At 39.5% G+C, this 21,141-nt stretch overlaps 1 protein-coding gene across 1 annotated transcript in view; it reads right to left on the reverse strand.

Annotated features, from left to right (window-relative positions):
* LOC137758350 (complement receptor type 1-like) overlaps positions 1-18,103 on the reverse strand; it is a 177,308-nt gene extending 159,205 nt beyond the window's left edge. The window contains exons 1-17 of the mRNA XM_068534455.1: positions 18,058-18,103; positions 13,211-13,390; positions 11,744-11,843; positions 11,231-11,316; positions 10,264-10,662; positions 8,168-8,344; positions 7,983-8,085; positions 7,261-7,346; positions 5,968-6,090; positions 4,110-4,298; positions 3,925-4,024; positions 3,615-3,697; positions 2,686-3,093; positions 1,913-2,083; positions 1,737-1,827; positions 1,363-1,439; positions 39-443 (exon numbers count right to left, since the gene is read on the reverse strand). Of these exons, the coding sequence (XP_068390556.1) occupies positions 39-443; positions 1,363-1,439; positions 1,737-1,827; positions 1,913-2,083; positions 2,686-3,093; positions 3,615-3,697; positions 3,925-4,024; positions 4,110-4,298; positions 5,968-6,090; positions 7,261-7,346; positions 7,983-8,085; positions 8,168-8,344; positions 10,264-10,662; positions 11,231-11,316; positions 11,744-11,843; positions 13,211-13,390; positions 18,058-18,103 (2,824 nt within the window). The remainder of the gene's footprint in view (positions 1-38; positions 444-1,362; positions 1,440-1,736; positions 1,828-1,912; positions 2,084-2,685; positions 3,094-3,614; positions 3,698-3,924; positions 4,025-4,109; positions 4,299-5,967; positions 6,091-7,260; positions 7,347-7,982; positions 8,086-8,167; positions 8,345-10,263; positions 10,663-11,230; positions 11,317-11,743; positions 11,844-13,210; positions 13,391-18,057) is intronic.
* Positions 18,104-21,141: the final 3,038 nt, after the last annotated feature.

Raw genomic sequence — 21,141 nt, forward strand, 5'->3', positions numbered from 1 at the left:
AAGTGAATACCTCATTTTTCTCTCCACTGAGTTTTTACCTTTTTCACAAACTGGTATTTCAGGATCCCAGGTGTTATTGGCTTTGCAACGAACCTGACTGCTGCCCTTCAAAGTAAATCCATTATTACACTTGAATATCACACTGTCATTGTAGAAATATGGGGCTTCCTTGCTAGATATCTTGTATCCATTTGCAACGTGGACATGTGAGCACTGAACAGCAGGGAGGGAAAGTTTACAGAGAGGAGCGGGTCCACTCCAGATGCCCATCTCTTGATCGTTGCTTGTACAACGGATGGTGCTCTCCCCAATGAGGTTGAACTTCACTCCTCTCTCTGGCCCGGGGTTACATGTGTAAGTGACTGTGGTACCATATAGGACATCTGAGGAACTCCCTGTGTGTACTCCATTGTAGATAACAGGGGGTGGTGGGCAGGTGATATCTGGAGAGATGAAAAGTTACTGTACAATTCTGTTCCAGTATTAAACACCAAAGAAGAGAAATGAGGCTGGTTATGAATCTTTTGTTATCAGGTTTCTTGAAGCATATGGGTGAGATGTGATGATATGCATTCTATCAAAGCTCATTATTATGCAAAATTCAGTTTAAAAGATTTCATAGGAAAGATTTTTGTAATGTGTTAAAAGTGAAGATGTAGATCAATATCATATTGTGAGGCAGTAAAGTCTGATAGCAAATTATTAATTAAGAGAAGAATTCTTTTTTTAATAACCAATAGGTCAATAAAAGGCACAGGGGAATAGAATTAAACTTTTTTGAGATGGTACATCGTTTTGCTGTGGTGATATGATAGGCTAGCCAAGAATATTTATTGTTGATTGAACATCTACTTTTTGACAGGCAATTGTCTCATCTGCAAAGGAGGGATGGGATAGTACCATTTAATTATAATAACTTTGAGGTCTGCAGTCTGATGCTAATGTTACAGATAAGAGGCTAGAGTTCAGAGAAGTTACATAAATTGCCCCCGGTTAATAAGCAGTAGAAATAGAATCCGAGTTCAGATCCCACACCAGTTCCCTTTCTCTCCACTAAACTACAGTGTACCCAAAATTAAGGATGGTGGCTCATATACTCACTGACCTCATTACTCTTATTATCCCATATCACAAAAGAGAATCAGTAACTAAATGCATTTAAATTAAGTGATTGCTAGGCTTTGAAGTAAAAGAAAGCAAAACTGTGCAACTATAACTGTTGACAAAGTGAATAGAACAGAATCTAATATTTTTATTCCCATAACATGCCTAAAACAGAAATCTCACAGGATTCTAGACCCTCTGTTATTCATATTTATAGATCTCACATTATTCAAGATCCTTTGTTATTTTTCTACTCACCTTTACAGAGACGAATCTCCATAAACCAAGGAATTGTGCCTTGACACTGCTGATAAACACTCTCGCCTAGCCGGTACCTAGGGACAAAGAGTCATGACATTTTGCCGTCTGGTGACCACTAACCTAAGCAAGAGCTATTGACTCAATAGCAGACACATTACTTTCAGTACAGGAATCAATAGGAACAAAAACGTAGCCAGCATCAACACAACCCACCCATTGCACAGCATAGTTTCCATTAATGGAAAAATAGAGTGATCACACTTCCATGAACACGTGACGGGGGGGGGGGTCTTTGAGATTAACTCCTACACAGAGCTTGCAATGTAACTGATAAGCCAGACCTAGTTCAGACTGAGACAGTCCTCACTAACCCTTCGTCACAAGAAGAGTTGACATCTGGTCTGATAAGTTGGTTCTTGGGTTTTTTAAAGACTTGTTTTCCTATAGGTTCACATTCTGCCACTAAAAAAAGAGAGGAGAATGAGAAGTCAACTCAAGGCAATCTCAAAACCAAAAAACATCGACATTCAAAGCCTGGAACCTTTGCATGTGGGGGCAGTGGGTATCCACACTCCCTCAGAGGTACAATGTATGGATTCTTCTCCCACCAGCACATAGCCAGGGTCGCAGCTATATTTTATGGATGTTCCAGGGTCAAAGCGAATCATGTGTCTATATTCCTTTTGCCCATGGAGGATTTTAGGAGGAGCTTGACAATCTAAAGGAAAGACACAGAATTTTTCTTATGTAAACAATGATAGAAAGAAACTGAGCCAAAGAAAGTGACATTTATGCTACAATTCCACTCTGGTGGCAGCTGTACAGTACAGAAGTAATCTTGCAGCCCAATTTTGGATAATTTTAGACCAGTGGTTGTCAATTTTTTTTCTGCATTTAGGCAGCTGCAGATTTTTTTTTTTCCATTCCCACTGGGTGCTCCAATTCCTCTGTTGTACAAGGAATCATCTTGTACATTTCAAATGGGAGATTCTGACCTATCTGTAGGGTTATTTTGCTGAAGTCAAAATCACTTTCCTTTTAAGAAATCACTGTTAAGACAAACATTTTTTTCCCAGTTGTTTTCCCTTTAAAGAAATAGGCAACTTAGTGGTCCCTAATGATTTTTCCCCCCAAGGATAATCCTACAAAATGAATGGGAGACAGTGTTTAAAAAGCCTTCTATATAATTTATCTTCACTATATTTTGTAAAATTGAGGGGACTGGAAGTTGGACAAGGCCCTGCTGAACTCCATAACCCCTTCTCTAATGCTTCAGAAGGATGAATCAGTGGCACCTGTTCCAAGCATTGGAATACTCACCCTTTTCACAGACTGGTACCGATGGTTCCCATGTGCCTTGGGCATTACATCGGATTCCCTTGCTGCCCTTCATGGTGAAGCCAAATACGCAAGCAAATACCACAGTGTCATTATAGGAATATTGATCTTTCTGCCCGGATGATATTTGGCCTCTTAGGATCTGGGGAGGTGGACACCGAACCTCAGAAACAGAAAGTTCACAGCGTGGGGCAGGGCCGCTCCAGGTCCCAGTCTTCTGACTATCAGTGGTACAATGGATAGTTCTCTCCCCAGTGAGGATGAAGTTCACTCCTTGCTCTGGGCCCCGGTCACAGGTATAAGTGACTGTGCTTCCATACCGAACATTCACTGAAGAGCTGCCCGTATGTCTTCCATTGAGAATAGAAGGAGGTGGTGGGCAAAGAATTTCTAGGAAATTACAGAGAGAGATGACAAGATTCCAACTGTACTACAAACAAAGAATGTCTCGGGTATTGCTACATGCCACTCTCACATCCTGGGTTCAGGGACAGTAATATTGGAATCTGTAATGAATCTGTCAAAGCGGCTATAGCAATATAATTCAGAAAGTATGATTTAAAGCTTTATTCCTTAATATATCTACTTTGCTGATCCTTTGATTTCTTTTACCAAGTATATAATCTCCTTTATGTGCATGGCCTGGCTGGCAAATGTACATAGCTTTCAGAGAAAGAAAAGCTTAGAAACCCTGTTTTACTTGAGTAAGCAAAGGACAAAGAGGTAATTCAAGGATGTTTCAGTGAAGAACATATCCCTTAAAGATCTAAAGATCTCTGGGGGAGATCCTTGTTCTATAAGATCCTGTATAGTAACAACTGGAGGAAACGCTTTCAGTTAAGCTGAGAATGTGGTGTCCTGTTGAACCTCTGGCCAAGGAACTAGTTGCAAACCACAGTCACTTAACATACCTTCACATACTGGCATCTTGGTCCAAAAAGTACGCTGTCCAACAATTACACACTGGCTAGAAGGTTGGCCTTGTAATCGATACCTGGAGACAAAGGGAGGTCATTCAGAACTATTAGGCAGAACAAAACCCTCTATTTAAAATCCAAATTCACTTAATTTGTGGGCACCAACTCCTTTTATTGGCATTATCTCTCACAACCTTAAGCTGTCCATCGACCGTCACAGAGAAGCCTTCTGCAGGTTTCACAGTTCACACCATGCACACATAAGTCAAATGAATTAAATCTCATAGGCTCTCTAGACACTCACCCTTCACTACAGGAAAAGTTCACAGTTGCACCAACCCGAAGACTTGTGGGCCTCTTTAACTGCCCATTGAGAAATGGTCCTGGAGGTTCACACTGTGCCTCTAAGAAAACAAGCCAAAGATGAGCAAAGTGTGGCAAGTAACATAATAGCCCAAATTCTTAACATTGATTGTAAATTTAGGGTACCTTTACATGTGGGAGTGACAGCACTCCAGTCTCCCGAAGACAAACAGCGAATGGTCTTTTCTCCAAGAAGCAAGTAACCAGGTTCACAGCTGTAGGTCACAGACAATCCTGGGGCAAAGGAATCAACACTCTCCCCTGTGTGATGCCCATTGGCGATTGTGGGAAGTGATGGACACTCCAGGGGGATATCTTTACACACACACATTAGGAAAAAGGTCATCAGATAGCTCCTTCACAGTCTGTATTTTGACTTAGTACATACATCCAAATAAATGATACATGGTCTATGCTAAGCAGTTGTCATTAATTTTCGACTCAGTCTTTTAAAGATCAAACAGGTATGGTTTAATTATATCCATTTTATACCGCAAATAGTACATTATTTTTTATTTTTAGTTACACTTTATGAATCACATTTGCAGTGTGAAAAACTTCAATTACCAAAAAAAAGTCCATTTTCACTCGTACTCTCATTCTACCCTTAAGCCTATTTTCTGCTCCAAAAGTAGCATGTTGTTATTTATGGGGTTATCCTGCCAGATACTAGTAATATAGTGTTTTTGGATCCTATACGTGATATATCTATACACATATTTTGGGTGTGTATGTATACTCAATACGTATTATTCTAGGCCCTGCTTTATTTGCTTAATAATCTATATCTTTCCATGTCATTACATATAGGCCTATCTAAATCTTTATAATCTTTAATCCTATCTATAATCTTTAATTGTTTTTCATGGTCACCCCATTTGAGACTATCTTCAGATCTTCCCTTCCTCCAAGATTATATATCTGTTTACAGATAGATAGAATCATATTTTTCTAATAGTAATTTTTTCAACTCTTTAATCAATTTAGAATTTATCAATATTGTTCTTTATTAAGAAAATAAATACCTTATTTCGATGGTATAATTTTTGTCAAGTATTGCCAGTTCCCATAATTACATCACTGAAATTCAGATTTAGAGTTCAGCAGCAACATAAACCACACCAAATAATAAGGAAAGGAAGAGTTTACAGTACTTCTTATTTTCAAAGTTACTTGATTTGAAATGTTATGGCTTAGGACATGAGTTTGAAAAATAGTGGATCACTCAGAAAGTATTTATAGAGGCCAAAGAGAGCAGCACATCATTTCTGCCAGACTATACTAACAGCTTTTGTAGATCAATTTTAAATCCACTCATTGTGTTTTTGCTATTAGAGCCCACATTTCTTCTCATTTTAACAATAACCCAGATATGCAGTTGAAAACTGTGAAACCCAATTCCCGCAGTCCAAACAAATTCTGGCCCCCATCCTTGTGGGACTTATTCCATTCAATTATTAGGTGTGTTTAGTTAGATTTTCCCATTATACTTTAAAATTCTTTGCTCTACTGATGTTTGTTGAATGAATATTTATATCCCTCTACAACCAAGGAAAAGCCAGGAAACCATAATTTTCACCCTTTCCGTTGCTTCCTCCCTCCACCCTTACCACTCACACATCCACACTGTTCTTCCTTCAGAATGATACCAAACTTAATCTGTACAGAAATGCGAGGCTCCAAGCTCCTGAATCAGTTTTATTTTCATTCTACTCACCACTTTCACAGGTTGGTAGTGGTGTTGGCCCCCATGTTTTATTTGCTTGGCACCAAACAGTTTTGTTTCCTTTCATGGTGAAGTTGGTATTACAGGTAAATGTCACAGAATCACCATGTCTGTATGGTGGTCTAGACATTTTATTTCTGTATCCACCTGGTACTATGGGCTCAGAGCAAATAGAATTTTTATTGTAATATTCACATATAGGAGCAGCTTTATCCCAGATTCCATTCACTTTGTCTTTAGTTATACAAAAAAGAATACTTTCTCCAATGAGGCGGAAGGCACCCAAACAACTGTACCTCACCACAGCGTTAACAGCTATGGAACCAGAATGATAACTATTCCGCCCATTTTTGATAGGAGGAGGAGGGTCACAAAAAATCCCTGCAAAGTAGAAAAGAAAATATGTGGTCATACTGATCATGACAATAAGATTCAAATTTAGATAAAAGTCCAAATATAGGTCATGTCACTTTTTCAGAAATAGGCTTAGAAATTTGTATAGTTTATTTCTTACTCATAGTCCCTGCCTGTCCCCAAGTTCCTAAATTCTTACCTTTCTCTTGATCCTCAGCAAACAAAGCAATATAGGACTATAAGCCATCTTGACCAAACAATAACAATGAAACAGAATTTATTGAATAGTTCTGTGTCTAATCAACTTTAATAATGAAACAAAAGGCAAACAGTCCATGAAAATAATATATTAATGACATACTAATCACACGTGGAGAGGCACCATGGACTAATGAAATCTGGGCTCATTAGTCCTGGTTTCAAATCCCCACAGTCATTCAATAGCTGTGTGACCTTAGGCAAGTCTCACCCTCTTTAAGCCTCGGTTTCCTAGTCTAGTATAATTCAAGGTTGTAATGAGAATCCAGTGACATAAAAGTACCTGAAAGGGGCAAGTACAATACCTGGAACATACTAATTATGCAGTGCCTGTTTCAAAAACACAGCTGGGGCTATAAGTAGTGAGACCACATTCTGTCCCGTTACAAAAGATACTGCAGCCTCACTGCAAGTCATTTGTCATCCTTTGATGCTGGTCCCATTTGAAAGACCCACAGGAAGTGATCAGAGGTTTGGAATAGTGACCTCATATCTTTTATTTATTTGTCCTAATAGACATGAAGAATATTAATTGTTTATAGCTGCATTGGTATATGCACACCTTTCCTGAGTGAGTCTTAGAATAAAGGAAAACTTGCCAACCTCCAAAACTTCTGGTTGATTTCCATTTAGCTCCAAGAATTGCTCATCAGATGAGGAAATGGCATAAGAAGACACAGCCAAACCATTTCAGCACATCAGTGCTATTCATTTTCAGTAGGGGTAATTTTTGAGAGCCTTTATCCTTATACACATAGAATACTCAATACCATATGTAGTCAACTGAATAAATTTAGTTTTTGTCTGCATTCTAGAACATATAGAAGAGTGGCATATATATGTTCATATTGATAAGATTTTATAATTGATAAATGCATGAGAATACACCAAAAATCAAGAGGCACGATCCATACTTGATTATTTTTGCTTTCTACTCACGTTCACAGACAGGAAACTTATTATTCCAGAGTACTCTCATTCCTTCTGAGACACACTGACTAGAAGATTGGCCATGTAACCGGTACCTTAAACAATAAGGGGTAGCAAATCATCACCAGAACAAACTAATTCTCGGTTGCATGGAATTCATCACTTCTCTCAAGTATATGGTATTAATAGCCTCTATTTTTGTAAGCATTTCTGGCTTAAGGAAAATGTCTAAGATTGTGAATCAGCTAAGCTATGTGAGGCCTTCAGACCAGCTGAAAACACAGAGAAAACAGTCCTAATGATCTGTTCTTTTCTTGAATTCTCTCTTTCCTCTTTGGCATCCAAATGTCAAGATTTTCTTGACAATTAGAAGGAAATAACCTAAGTTCCTAGTAAAGAAAACATCAGAGACTTTGTTCCCTAAGCTCACTTTAAAGAGTCCATCTTACTGAACCCCCAACATCTATTCAGACTCCAAAATAGAAGCCTTAACTTCAGAGCCCAAACTTTGCTTTTGCAAATGATGAAAGGATAATTCTCAGCTTTGGCTGGCCATGCACAATTTACACATTTGGGGAAAATCAATGGAATTTGCTTAATAACAGAATTCTTAATCATAAAGGGTAAAGAAAAGGAGAGAAAAAAATTTTAACTACCTTTAAAGATCACACTTTGCAATGCTTAGCTATGGATCATAGGCCCCAAGTCAGGCCCCATCACCTTGCACTCACCCCTTATCACAAACAAATGCAACCTCTGCCCCAAGCCGGAGATTAGGAGGAGCTACCACATGACCGTTGAGAAGTTGGTTTGGAATGGCATCACATGATTTTGCTAGGAAAAAAGAGACAAGGCTGGCACATGAAGAGTCAGGAAACAGCTAAGTTTCCTTGAGATGGAATAGACCTTTAGGCACCTTCACATTTGGGGGCTGGATGGCTCCAGGTTCCCAAGGATGTACACTGCATAGGGTTAGTTCCAATGAGAGTATAGCCAGGCTCACAGCTGTAGGACACTTCCTGTCCAACTGCAAAGAATTCCTCATCCAATTTGTTATAATTACCATGGTAGATATGTGGAGGTGGTAGACACCCTGAGAAAAGAACAGGACCAGAGTCCTTTTATTTCTGAAATAAGAACTTTCTTCTCTACAACCTAAGCCAACTTGAGGTTGGCAGGAGTCGGATGAAGGTGGTCATGTCAATTCTCCAAAGTATAAGGCAGACACTCTTTTGGGTGAGCTGCAGTGGGGCTAACATGTGTTTCATATTTTAGACACGATCAGCCTTGCATCTATCTTCCTTCTGTACCTTGATCTATGCCAAGAAACATTATTCCCATTCATCATTTTCCCATTTCATTTAAATGGATATACTCTCTCACTAATGTTGTAGCCAAAGGAATCAAACTATTATAATGCATTTTTACCACCAAAAATCTCCTCTTTCTTCCTGCTTCCCAAACCACTGATGAAGTTTCTGAGCCTTGTTGGGGGGGCTCCCAATGTTGCCAGGTTTTTAATAAGTCAGGCACTTCTCAATAAGAGTAGGGGAAAAAGGGGGAATGGGGGAAGTGACTTGATCTTAACTCTAGCCTTATTCCATAAAGCCTACATTTTTCAATAGGAGAATGTATAATACCTATAGTAATTTGAATCAAATTCTGATCAGCCCATTTCCCCCATTGGCCTGGCCAATAGGATTGAGAGTTTATTTTATCCTCATTTAAATAAAATCTAATCACATATGATTTTTTTAACATCTTTATTGGAGTATAATTGCTTTTCAATGGTGTGTTAGTTTCTGCTTTATAACAAAGTGAATCAGTTATACGTATACATATGTCCCCATATCTCTTCCCTCTTGCACCTCCCTCCCTCCCACCCTCCCTATCCCACCCCTCTAGGTGGTCACAAAGCACTGAGCTGATCTCCCTGTGCTATGCATCTGCCTCCCACTAGCTATCTATTTTACTTTTGGTAGTGTATATATGTCCATGCCACTCTCTCACTTTGTCCCAGCTTACCCTTCCCCCTCCCTGTATCCTCAAGTCCATTCTCTAGTAGGTCTGTGTCTTTATTCCCGTCTTGCCTCTAGGTTCTTCATGACCATTTTTTTTTTTAGATTCCATATATATGTGTTAGCATACGGTATTTGTTTTTCTCTTTCTGACCTACTTCACTCTCTATGATAGACTCTAGGTCCATCCACCTCACTACAAATAACTCAATTTCGTTTCTTTTTATGACTGAGTAATATTCCATTGTATATATGTGCCACATCTTCTTTATCCATTCATCTGTTGATGGACACTTAGGTTGCTTCCATGTCCTGGCTATTGTAAATAGAGCTGCAATGAACATTTTGGTACATGACTCTTTTTGAATTATGGTTTTCTCAGGGTGTATGCCCAGTAGTAGAATTGCTGGGTCACATGGTAGTTCTATTTTTAGTTTTTTAAGGAACCTCCATACTGTTCTCCATAGTGGCTGTATCAATTTACATTCCCACCAACAGTGCAAGAGGGTTCCCTTCTCTCCACACCCTCTCCAGCATTTATTGTTTGTAGATTTTTTGATGATGGCCATTCTGACTGGTGTGAGATGATATCTCATTGTAGTTTTGATTTGCATTTCTCTAAAGGTTAATGATATTGAGCATTCTTTCATGTGTTTGTTGGCAATCTCATGTGTTTTTTGGCAATCACATATGATTTTAATCATATAAAAATCTCTGATCATTAGCTCTGGTACTACCTGTTTTTTTTTTTTTTAAGTGTCTTCTAATTTCCCCTACATTAATGCATATCTAGCACTGTCCCAGAATATAGTAAATTTCCCAACTCTTCTACATTTAGATACTACTTTCAAAGTTTACTTTTAAATTCTTTAACCAGGATACCCAACTACATACACTCACTGTCTTTATCTTCCTCTTCTCATAGGTACCATATATCTATTCCTCCCAAAGTCTCAATTTATTTCTAGATCCCCAAAGTTTCAGCCCAACTCACCCTTGAAGCACCTTGGCAGTGGAGGGTTCCATTTGCTGTTTGGTTGGCACCATACTGTGTTGCTGCCTTTCATGGTAAAGCCAGGCTTACACTTAAACATCACAGAGTCATTTAAGGAAAATGAGCGTCTAAATCCAGATTCCGTAATTCCATTTTCAACTTCTGGAATTGGGCATTTGACTACATGAATACACCGAGGGGGAGGGCTGCTCCAGATGCCAACTCGATTGTCTTTGCTGGTGCAATATATTGACTTCTCACCCACGAGGTCAAACAGCTTTTTCCCATTCGGTCCAACATGGCACTTATAAGTAACCACCATTCCATAGTAAAAGTCCTCTCTACTGCTGCTGTAAAAGTCTCCATTGGAGATGGCTGGGGGTGACTCACAAGGAATAGCTTGGGGAGGATGGGGTAGATAGGAAAAGAGAGAAGGCATTTAAATGTTATACCTTCTGGGAATTTTGTCTTAACTCTTGCAAACCAAACTTCCACTTAGCCTACAATTAACCCCTATTATTGAAATTCTGTATCCTCATCTCAAAGATGGTTCTAAATGGGAAGTAGCAAGGTAGGAAGATACATGGAACTGGCCTGATAAAAACCCACAAAAATATGATCTGGTCACCAGTCCTGACCCCCAGAGTACAGATAAACTGTTACAAAAGGCACCTAGGGTGGTGTACATTTTGCATGGAATAAAATTGGCAGTGTGTAATCTTGTGGCATATTTTAGATTTGAGCACTTATTCACTATGAGATAATGTACCATCAAAGGACAGTAAGCAAAGCAAAGTGTAATGGGATTGGGGGCATAGAAGAAGATAAACCACAGATCTGTGTCCAGAACTACTCAAGCCAAGTGTAACCCACCTGAGTACTTATTTTGATGTGTAGATGCTCACTTTCCCTTTGGAGGGTGACAAGAGGAATTACCTAGGTGCAATAAAGGGAAAATTCTACTCACATTCACAAAAAGGCATGTCCTTATCCCAGGTTACAATATTGTCTGAGATAATACATGTGGCAGAGGAGTCACCAATGAGTCGATATCTAAAGACAAAGAGATGAGTGATCATCTCCCAGCTGGACATTTTAGGAAAGCTTAGTTCTTTTTCCACTGAAAGAATGGCAAAGAATAGAATATCATATATGACAAATAATGGTGACAGATTAAGGACTCATACAAAAGATTCAACAATCTAAAGACAAATGAAATTTGACCTCCTGGTCAGTAACACTGAAGATTTAAAATTGGAAGAAGAATAGCCCAAACTTTTTTCTCTTCTAGGGATCCTCTCTAGTGGGTAATCCTGAAGAGTTGCCTCTGGAGCAGATCAGAGAAGTGATTCTCTTTTTACTTATCTATGGTTAAGGGTGGGTGGCAATTACTCAGCTCTCTTTTGGAAGATGGGTGATTTCTGGTTGAAACTAGTGTTCCAATATCCATGTACTCTGGAGATGTCTCCTGGTGACTCACCCTTTATCACAAGAATATGTAATTGTTGACCCAAACACGATACCCCTGGGTGCAAGGACAAAGCCATGGAGGAGTTCTCTAGGACTTACACATGATTTACCTATAAGGGAAAACAAGACAAAACAGGATTTGGGACTGGGATTTGGGGGATGTTTTGTGTTTTACATTAAATTCCAACCTGACTGGACTTGCTGAGTAGTTTACTTATGTTTATTCAAAGAAATTTGGGGCATTTACAGAACTTCTATCTTCCAAAGGATCAGTCAACTCCATAACACTATTTGTTTAATGCATGTAGTCTATATTTCTGAGCATGGATGCAAACATTATTTGTAGTCAACCATAATTTATAATCTCTATTTCCCCTTTTTATACTCTGTCAGTTGATGGCAACATCTACCAAGTCCTATGGCTTAAAACAAACAAACAAACAAACAAAAAAAAACCTCACAGTCATCATTTCCTATCTGTAACTCATTTTCTCTACCCCCTGCCCTTAATTCAATAGATCACCAAGTTTTCATGACTGGATTCCAGAAATCTCTCTCCAAACCAACTATTTTGCCACCACTATAATCTCTCATTGGATCATCGAGTAATAAAATTTACTTTTCTAATGCTGGTCGCCATTGGTCCAGCACATCTTCTATGCTGCTGCACACATTATCTTTCAGAAGTATAAAGGTGGTCATGCCACTCCCCACATTCAAAAACTTACACTGACTTACCATTGTTTATTGGAAAAGAATGCATGGCCTACCACACTTAAACTCCAATCCACTTAATCAACTACTATTCCTCACCAGGCACCTTATATTCTAACCACTCTGAATTTTCCTATTTTCCAGAGACGTCATGTTCTTCCATACCTTTATGCGTTGGCATATGCTGTTTCCTCTGTCTGTAGTGCCTAGATTTCTCTATTCTCCTAGATAACACTTATTATTTACTTCTCTATGATATCATAAAATTTTATCTCTATAAATAAAAGCAATTACACCATAGTACAGTATTTGTTCAAAAACCAGTCTTTACAAATACTATAGGACTTCCTCAATGACAGAGACTAGCAGGTTAATTTTTACGTCTCTTCCAAGCCCCACCATCTAGCCTAATGCTTCATACCCAGTGGTTACTCAAAAATATTTCTTGAATTGAGTTGGGTGAAAACTAATATGAGGTGAAACTAATATTCCTTGTATACTAACTTCTAAGATCACTGTAACACAGTACAGAGACCATAGAACAAGGTCATGAAGATTATAGGATAAACAGGGTTGGCCAGCTGTGTGACTTAACCCCAATACATGATACTTAATACCCTTAGGAGTAAAAGAAAACATGGAGAACCTAGCAGCCCCCTTCATTTGAGATTACTTACTTTCTCATCTTTTATCTTGAAAATAATAGGTTAGCCCATAGAGACATGCTATAGACCCAAAGATTCTTCTATTACTGATTACTCACGTTTACAGATTGGCTGAGCATCTGACCACTTGGAGGTCTCTAGGCAGGTGATAAAGAATGACCTCTTGACATACCCAGGAAGGCATTCATATTCCCAAGTTGTCCCAACAGCAAACTCAGACTGATCACTCTGAATTTTAGGCTTAGCAAAAGGATACCTTGGCAGGAACTTACACTGACCTAAAGACAAAGACCACAGGAATATCAAAACTAAGAGAGGCTAAAATCTCTATTCAGCTTGTTTTGTCACCAGTTACAATAACTTTGATCTTTAGACAGTAAACCCAAGATGTCAATATTTCCTGGGTCAAAGAAGATATATCTTGCAGTATGAATGCATATACAGAGAAATAAGCTCGGGAGTTCAAAGGCTTTTTAGGATAGACTTCAGAAGAAGAGCTGGAGAAAATCATTTTTTAATAAAATTCCATAAAGACCCTGGAGTTGTTCTATCTTCTTACAACCTCATAAATAAAAACTAAAACCTTATAAGTAAAAACTTTTCTGGGATAGCACAGGAAACAAGTATATCAAGTATATCAGACCTTGAAAGCTCATCACATGTATGATCCTCTAAAATTACTTTAATGAATTAACATTACTATCTTAGTCATTAAACCCTTAGGTCCTAGCAAGAAGAAAATAGGGTTGTTTTTATTCTTCATTATTTTATTCCATTAACTTAGTAGAGTAATATACCCCCAAAAGAGTTTAGTAAATACTTCCTGATGGGTACCAGATAAAAGGAGCCAGTTTTTTCAAGACACTTCTCTTTGACTTAAAATAATTATGATGATGATTATGATGATGAAGATGAAACAAACCTTATTCTAGGAGATGGGTAAGAAACTGTAACACCCAGATACTTGAGGATGTACCTGGAAAAGAATTTTTCTAGGTATGAAAGAGAGTTCAAGTTTCAACTCCAGAATGGTGATATATTTGAATATCAAATTTATAAATCTCCTTTTTCAAACAAATCTGAAACTGATACAGGTGCAAGTCAAAGAACAAACATGGACTAACTGACACAAAGGCAAACACAGAACTCCCAAAGTTGTGGCCAGACCCAACCTTTTTGTAGCCCAACACTTCTGTTGGAGAAGTCATATGGACAGGATCTAAGAATAGCCATTACTCTTGGGACCCAGATCCCACTGTAGGTCTCCTATTTCTTTCCTCAACTCCTTTGGTGTCCTCCATTAACACCTACAAATGTTTCCAAATGCATACTTTCGCAAAACAGCAAGACTCTATAGGGAAAGTCAGGGTTTGACCTCAATGAAGACCAACTTCACGACCCTGCCGTTATTTGTACCAATTCACCCTAATCAAATGATTTAACCTGTAATTATCCAATGTGGATAAGGGCAATCCTAAATAATTTTCCACAATCTGAAAACCAATTTGAGTTTACAAGATTTAATCATTAGTGATGACATGGACTGAGAAGTAACCAAGATCTTGAAGCAAAAAAAGTAGAAGGTGAAAGGAGATAAGAATCATACTTTCTGGATGAGAAACAATGGGAAATTTTTATCTTCAATGAGACTTAGGGACACCTGTCTCTTGGGGGATGCCAGCTCTTATTAGTAATGATTTTGCCAAAATCCCAGGTCACAGGACAGAATTTCCAGCAATCATGTTCTCTTTCGTATCAGAAAAGGGAAAGTTAGCCTATGAACCATCAAGTAACATTAATTCTCTTAAGGGTCATTGGACCCTCTTCACATTTTTTTTTTCTCTTCACATCTTTTTAAAATCAGGAGTAAACATCAGTGTAGATCATGACTGGATATAAAATAGAATATAGTGACAAAACATTGACATACACATCCCTTGAACCATATTAAAACTAACTAGGCAAAGGCCTTTCTAGAGAACAGAAATACATTTAACTCTTTATCTGTGTCTAAGGGGATTTACCTGGACTGGCTTAGAAATCCATTTGAAATGAATGAAGAACAAATATACAAGATGATCAAAATAACCCTGAAATTTAGGTCACACAGCAGGTAGAAGGAAAAATTATTATTGATAATGAGAATTATTATGATCACATAACATAACTCTGGGTTTCCTGGCTATCTGATCATTTTTGAATGATGGGTGTGCATATCAACCAAGATACTGTCTTAAGCACAGAATATGCATCAGTGAACATTAGACACAAGGCTCTCACATTCATGGAATTTATATTCCAATAGAGGGAGAGAGACCATAAATAAATACCAATAAATAAATAGATCGTAGGTAAAGGAAATAAACAGAGTGATGTATCAAAATGTAATGCACTGGAAAAAAGAGGGGACAGGATGGCATATGACTTCAGTTATGATGGTTAAAGAAGGCTTATGAAGAGGAGACATTTGAGTTATGACTGAAGGATAAGAAGGTGCCAGCCAGACAGGTAAAGTGCTGGGTAAAAGCATGTTAGGCAGAAGCCTAACAGCAGGGATGGATTTACTATGCTTTAGGGATAAAACAAAATGCAAGTGTGGCTGGAACTTAGTGATCAGAGTGAAATGGAATCGAGTTAAAAAGCCCAGAAGGAAGGATTACACAGGGCTTCTTAGTCCACAGGAGGATGTCCCCGTGTTATTCTGGGTAGGAGTCACTGGAGAGTTCAAGCAAGAGAGTCACATGGCCTGATTTAACTTTTTAAAAACATAGTCTAGCAATTGGATGGCGAATGGACTGGACTTTTACTTTCAGAAGTAGGGAGTGTAGTCTGGAAGGTATTATAGTAGCTTAGACCAAAAAAATGAAGCTTGAGCACAAGGAGACAGTGAGAAGTGGGTGACTCTGTTGTACTTAAATGTGGGGCTAAGGGAATGGGAGGATTCAGTAATGGCTTCTAGGCTTTTGACTTGAGCTCTTGGTTGATGGTAATACCATGTACTGAGATTCATCAGGCAATAAAGACAGATAAAGGCCTTGATCTCATGGCACTTGTATACCAGTGAGGGAACAAACAAGTAAATAAATAAGAAGGTTTTATATGATGATAGGTGCTCTGTGGAAAATAAAACATGGTTATGTGATAGAGAGTGACCTGGGGTATAGACTACTTCAGGTAAGAGTCAGAGCATCACAGAAAAGTGTCAGTGGAGCTGAGACCTGAATGTTGAGGAGACAGGTAAGGGATGACCCATAGAAGAGCATTTTAAGAGAGGAACACCTAGTGCACCTGTTAAACAAACATGACTCCATTTAAGGAATAGAAAGAAGGCCAGTGTGGCTGGAGAAGAGTCAGTGAGGGAGGAGTACAGAGAACTTCAGAGAAGCAGAGGCCTGGAGTTGAGGTTAAGGAGCATGGATTTTGTCCTAATGTGATGGGTAGCCCTTGGCATGTTTTAACCAGAGGAGAGAAAAAATCTGATCTCAGATGGAGGTAGATGATTGGAAAATAAGGGAATTCCTACTTAATGATTTTATTTTCTTAGTGTTGGTTAAGGTGAGGCAGTCAGTCAAGGCAAGAGTGAAATTTAACAGCGCAGGAAATTTGAATTGGTTTATGCAAATAGATAAAAGGAGAAAAATGAAAACACTCTGAGAGGGAAATTTGCTCTTTAAGATACTTGCTTCAGAATTTTCCAGAGCGCTTGTTAAATCTCAGCTTCCTGGGCCACCCCCCACCCCCCACAAACATATGAATCTCTGGAAGGTGAGATGGAACCCAGAAACCTGTATTTTAAAAAGGCACCACGATTCCTCAAAAAATTAACGATAGAACTACCATATGATCCAGCAATTCCACATCTGGGGATATATACAAAGGAAATGAAAATACTAACTTGAAAAGATAACTACACCCCCATGTTCACAGTGACATTATTTACAAATGGAAACATAGCCAACTCATGGAAACAGCCTAAGTGTCCATCAATAGATGAATGGATAAAGAAGTTGTGGATGAATATATACAATGGAATATTATTCAGCCATTAAAAAAACAAGGGAATCCTACCACTTGCAACAACATGGATGGACCTTGAAGGCATTATACTAAGTGAAATAAGTCACACAGAGACATACAAGTAATGTATGATCTCACTTTTACGTGGAATCTAAAAACAAAAAGACAAAATTCAGAAAAAAGAGATCAGATTTGTGGTTATTGGAGGCAGGGAGTGGGAGGAGAGAGAATTGGAGGAAGGTGGTCAAAAGATTCAAACTTCCAGTTATAAGAAAAATAAGTACTAGTGAGTCCAACATGATAACTATAGTTAACATGGTTTTACGATACGTAGGAAAATTGTTAATAGAGTAGATCCTAAGAGTTCTCATCACAAGGAGAAAAATTTTCTTTTCTTTGTATTGTATCTATATGAGGTGATGGATGTTAACTAAACTTACTATGGTAATCATTCCACAATATATGCAAATCAAACCATCCTGCAAAAGTCAGGAGGGGGCGTGGGTATAGCCTGAGCAAAGGACCTTGGGGTGTCGGTCAGGCAAGAAGATGAGCGGTGCATTTGTGATAGGAAGCAGTGGGGAATCAGGAGGGGCATGCTTAGGTGAGATCCAAATACCAAAGGCTTGAAAGGCTGAAGACAGATTTTTTTTTTTTTAATTCCACAGGCAGTAGGAAGCCCTTTTAGATTTTTGAGCAAGGGAGTGGAATAATGAAAAAAAAAGTTTTTAAATTTTAGTTTTCACCATTGGAAAAGTTAAAGACTAGTATCAGAATAACCTGTAAGAGAGGAGGTTGTTACAAAGGTAATCATAATAAATATGATTAAAATATTGGTGTAAGAATAAGACAAACAACAGAAGCACGTTAGCTGTGACAGTCGACAGAAAGGTAGACCTGGCCTTTCGTGCGTCTGGAGTTAAATGACCGAAAGGATGGTCCTGCTCTGGTACTGGAAGGCGATGCTCTGGCATCCTTGTAGGGTACAATGAATTGACAGGGCTGGAAAAGAAGTTGATTTTCAATTGATAATATCCTCTCTGAAATTTAGAAAAAGGAATGGAATGCTGGCAAGAAGTCAGGTCGGGAACTGTGACACATGGGAGGTGTTAGAGAATGCTGTGAAAGTGCGTTTGTTCAAAGAGTTAATATGTAGGAGAGAGAGAGATGAAGATCATGGTTTGGGGAAATGTTCAGTTAAGGGTCAGGATAAAGTTGAATGTCAGGAAGCAGACAAAGTGAACTGTGATAGAACAAACGTATGCACTATCCCTTAACAAGCTGGGAGTGGTCAAGCTTAAATGCTGACTCCATCAAAACAGGTCCAGACAGTCGTCTTATTACTGGCATCTAGTAGTAACATCCAACATTTAACTTTCATTTGCCTAATTTCATCTGATATTCAGGGCAGCCGAGTAAGTGTAGGGCTGCCTATCTCTAGTTTCATTTTACCGATGAAGAAACTGAGGCTAGGGAGCGAAATGACTTGCCAAAAGTCACGCAGGTATTGAGGTCTGTACACAGTAAACTTCTTAATAAACTGGGAATCCAATGTACTCTGAAAATTATTAAAAAGTTATACCTATCTTATCACCTAGAGACTCCAATCTTAAAAAATTACAATTCTTCTTTAAAATTAAGCCAATCTGGAGGAAGAAAATTATAATAAACGTTTAATGACACCTTCTGGAGCCCTTGCCATTACAGAAGGTAAATAACACAAAGAACTGCAATTTTTATTCACGTATCAACTTTTCTAAATAACTCCAGATGTTTATCGTTTAGAACCACGCCTGGGGATCAGACATTATTCTTATTCTGGGAAGGCAGCAGGAGGCTGTGCTGCTTTTACCAGGCAGGAGGGAGTTCAGTGTGCGCAGAAACTCCCGCGCCTAGCGGAGCATGCAACCGAGTCGCATGCACTCAGCACGAGTAGGTTTCGGATATGTGTCCGGGCGTTAGAGCTCGCAGACCTCCAGACCCAGAGCGCTGAGCACATGCTGAGTCCCGGGGGCGGGGAGCCCGGAGAGCACAGAGCGGGCACGCCACGCCACAAGCCACACTGGGCAGATCACATAGTGCGTCTCTGATGCAGCCTGCAATTCTGGTGGTCCCAGCCCAGGAGGAGCGAGCAAGGACATTCAGGACCAAGAGATCTCGGGGTCCCCCAAAGCGAGCGAGGCATGCAAGACTGCCCCGCCTTCTAACTTTTGACTGTCTCCTTTGCATCGCGGCACAGAGGCCGTCCCGGCCCCAGACGCGTCCCTACCTCCGAGCTCCCATTCCCAGCTCACCGAGGACCCCTGGCACGGCGAGAGCCAAGAAAACCCAGAGCGGACCCGCGGCGCCCATGCCAAGGCTGCAGCCCCAGCGGCTGGATGCGTCTGAGACCCGCGAGCCTCCGGCAGCTCCGGAATGACAGGGCTGGAGAAGGGGGCAGCTGCAAGCAGGGGAAGGTGGGCCCTTAAGTAGTGTCTGGCACCACGTGCTAGCTTGAGCGCACACCTGCTGGCTGCTGGGGGCGGGACCACGCGGTGAGGGCTGCAGAGGGGGCGAGGGGTTGGCCGGGGGCGGGTGGGCGGAAGAACTCTGATTCAGTCTTTGGCTCAGATTCTACTCGTCAGTGCAGTGGCTTTCCAACGTTTTTGACCACGCCACCCAGTGCATCCACTTTTGTCTCTCTGGAGAACTGAAACAAAATAGTACTGGCTTTACTAATCTACAACGCTCGCTCCCGTTCTATTCTATTCTGTTCTATTCTATTATCATCTCCTCTCCTTTCCTCTCCTCCCCTTTCCTCCCATTCCCTCCCTTCCCCTTCACTCCCCTCCACTCTCTCTCTTGAAAATTCTGGTTTGGATTCGCTAAGTTCATTTCAAAAGTTATTAACCCTCCGTTTGAAAACCGTTTATTTGCAAAGGAAACTTAGGAACAGTAACCAGCTCTGCTGTTCTTTTCTTTTTATTTTGAAGTAATTACTACAGAAAAGTTGCAAAAATAATACAAAGAATCTCTATACACCCATCACTCAGATTCTCCAAATGTTAACATTTTACTGTATTTTCTTTATCATTCTCCATCTCTATTTCTAGATAAATAGCTATGGTATAGCTATATAGAGAGAGATCTAGATATATACACATATACTTTATATGTGTATATAAGTATAATTATATAATTTTTTACTTTGGAACTCTTTGAGATGAGTTACAAGCATGATACCCCTCTAAATACTTTAGTATGTATTTCCTAAAAACAAAAGCATAGTCTTACACAATTTCAGTACAATGATCAAAAAGAGGAAATTAACATATTACATAAGGGACAGATTGTACAGATTTCTCCAATCAGCTAATATTTCTTATTATAGCAAACACGTGCGGGCGGGCGGGTGCCCGCACGTGCACACACACGAACACACCCCCCCCCCCTTTTTTGTCTGGCCCAGGATCATTCTAGGATCATGCATTGCACTTGATTGTCCTTTTTCTCATTTAATCTGGTAAAGATTCTAAGTCTTTTCTGTTTTCCTGACCTTGACATTTTTGAAGAGTACACAGCAATTATTTTTGTAGAATGACTTTTAAATCAGTTATCTATTACATAGGAACAAATTACCCTAAACTTATTAATTTAAAGCAAGAATAAACAAGTATTATCTCACACAGTTTCTGGGTGTCAGGAATTTAAAAGCAGCTAAGCAAGGTGGTTCTGGCTTGGGATCTTTCAGGAGGTTGCAGTGCAGACATTGGCCAGAATTGCAGTCATCTGAAAGTTTGACTGGGACTGGAGGATCCAAGTCTAAGATGACTCACTGTCATGGTTGTGGACTGGAGGCCGGATATCCTCACCAGGAGGACCTTGCCCTAAGACTATTTGAGTGTCTTGTGACATGGCAGCTGGCTTCCTGTAGAACAAGAGAGAAAGGCAGAAGCCGCAGTGTCATTTAAAACCTATTCTCAGAACTCACACTGTATTACTTCCACAATATCCTGTTGGATACTGTGATGGT

Source organism: Eschrichtius robustus, unplaced genomic scaffold, assembly GCF_028021215.1.
Source record: "Eschrichtius robustus isolate mEscRob2 unplaced genomic scaffold, mEscRob2.pri scaffold_81, whole genome shotgun sequence".
Classification (NCBI taxonomy): domain Eukaryota; kingdom Metazoa; phylum Chordata; class Mammalia; order Artiodactyla; family Eschrichtiidae; genus Eschrichtius; species Eschrichtius robustus.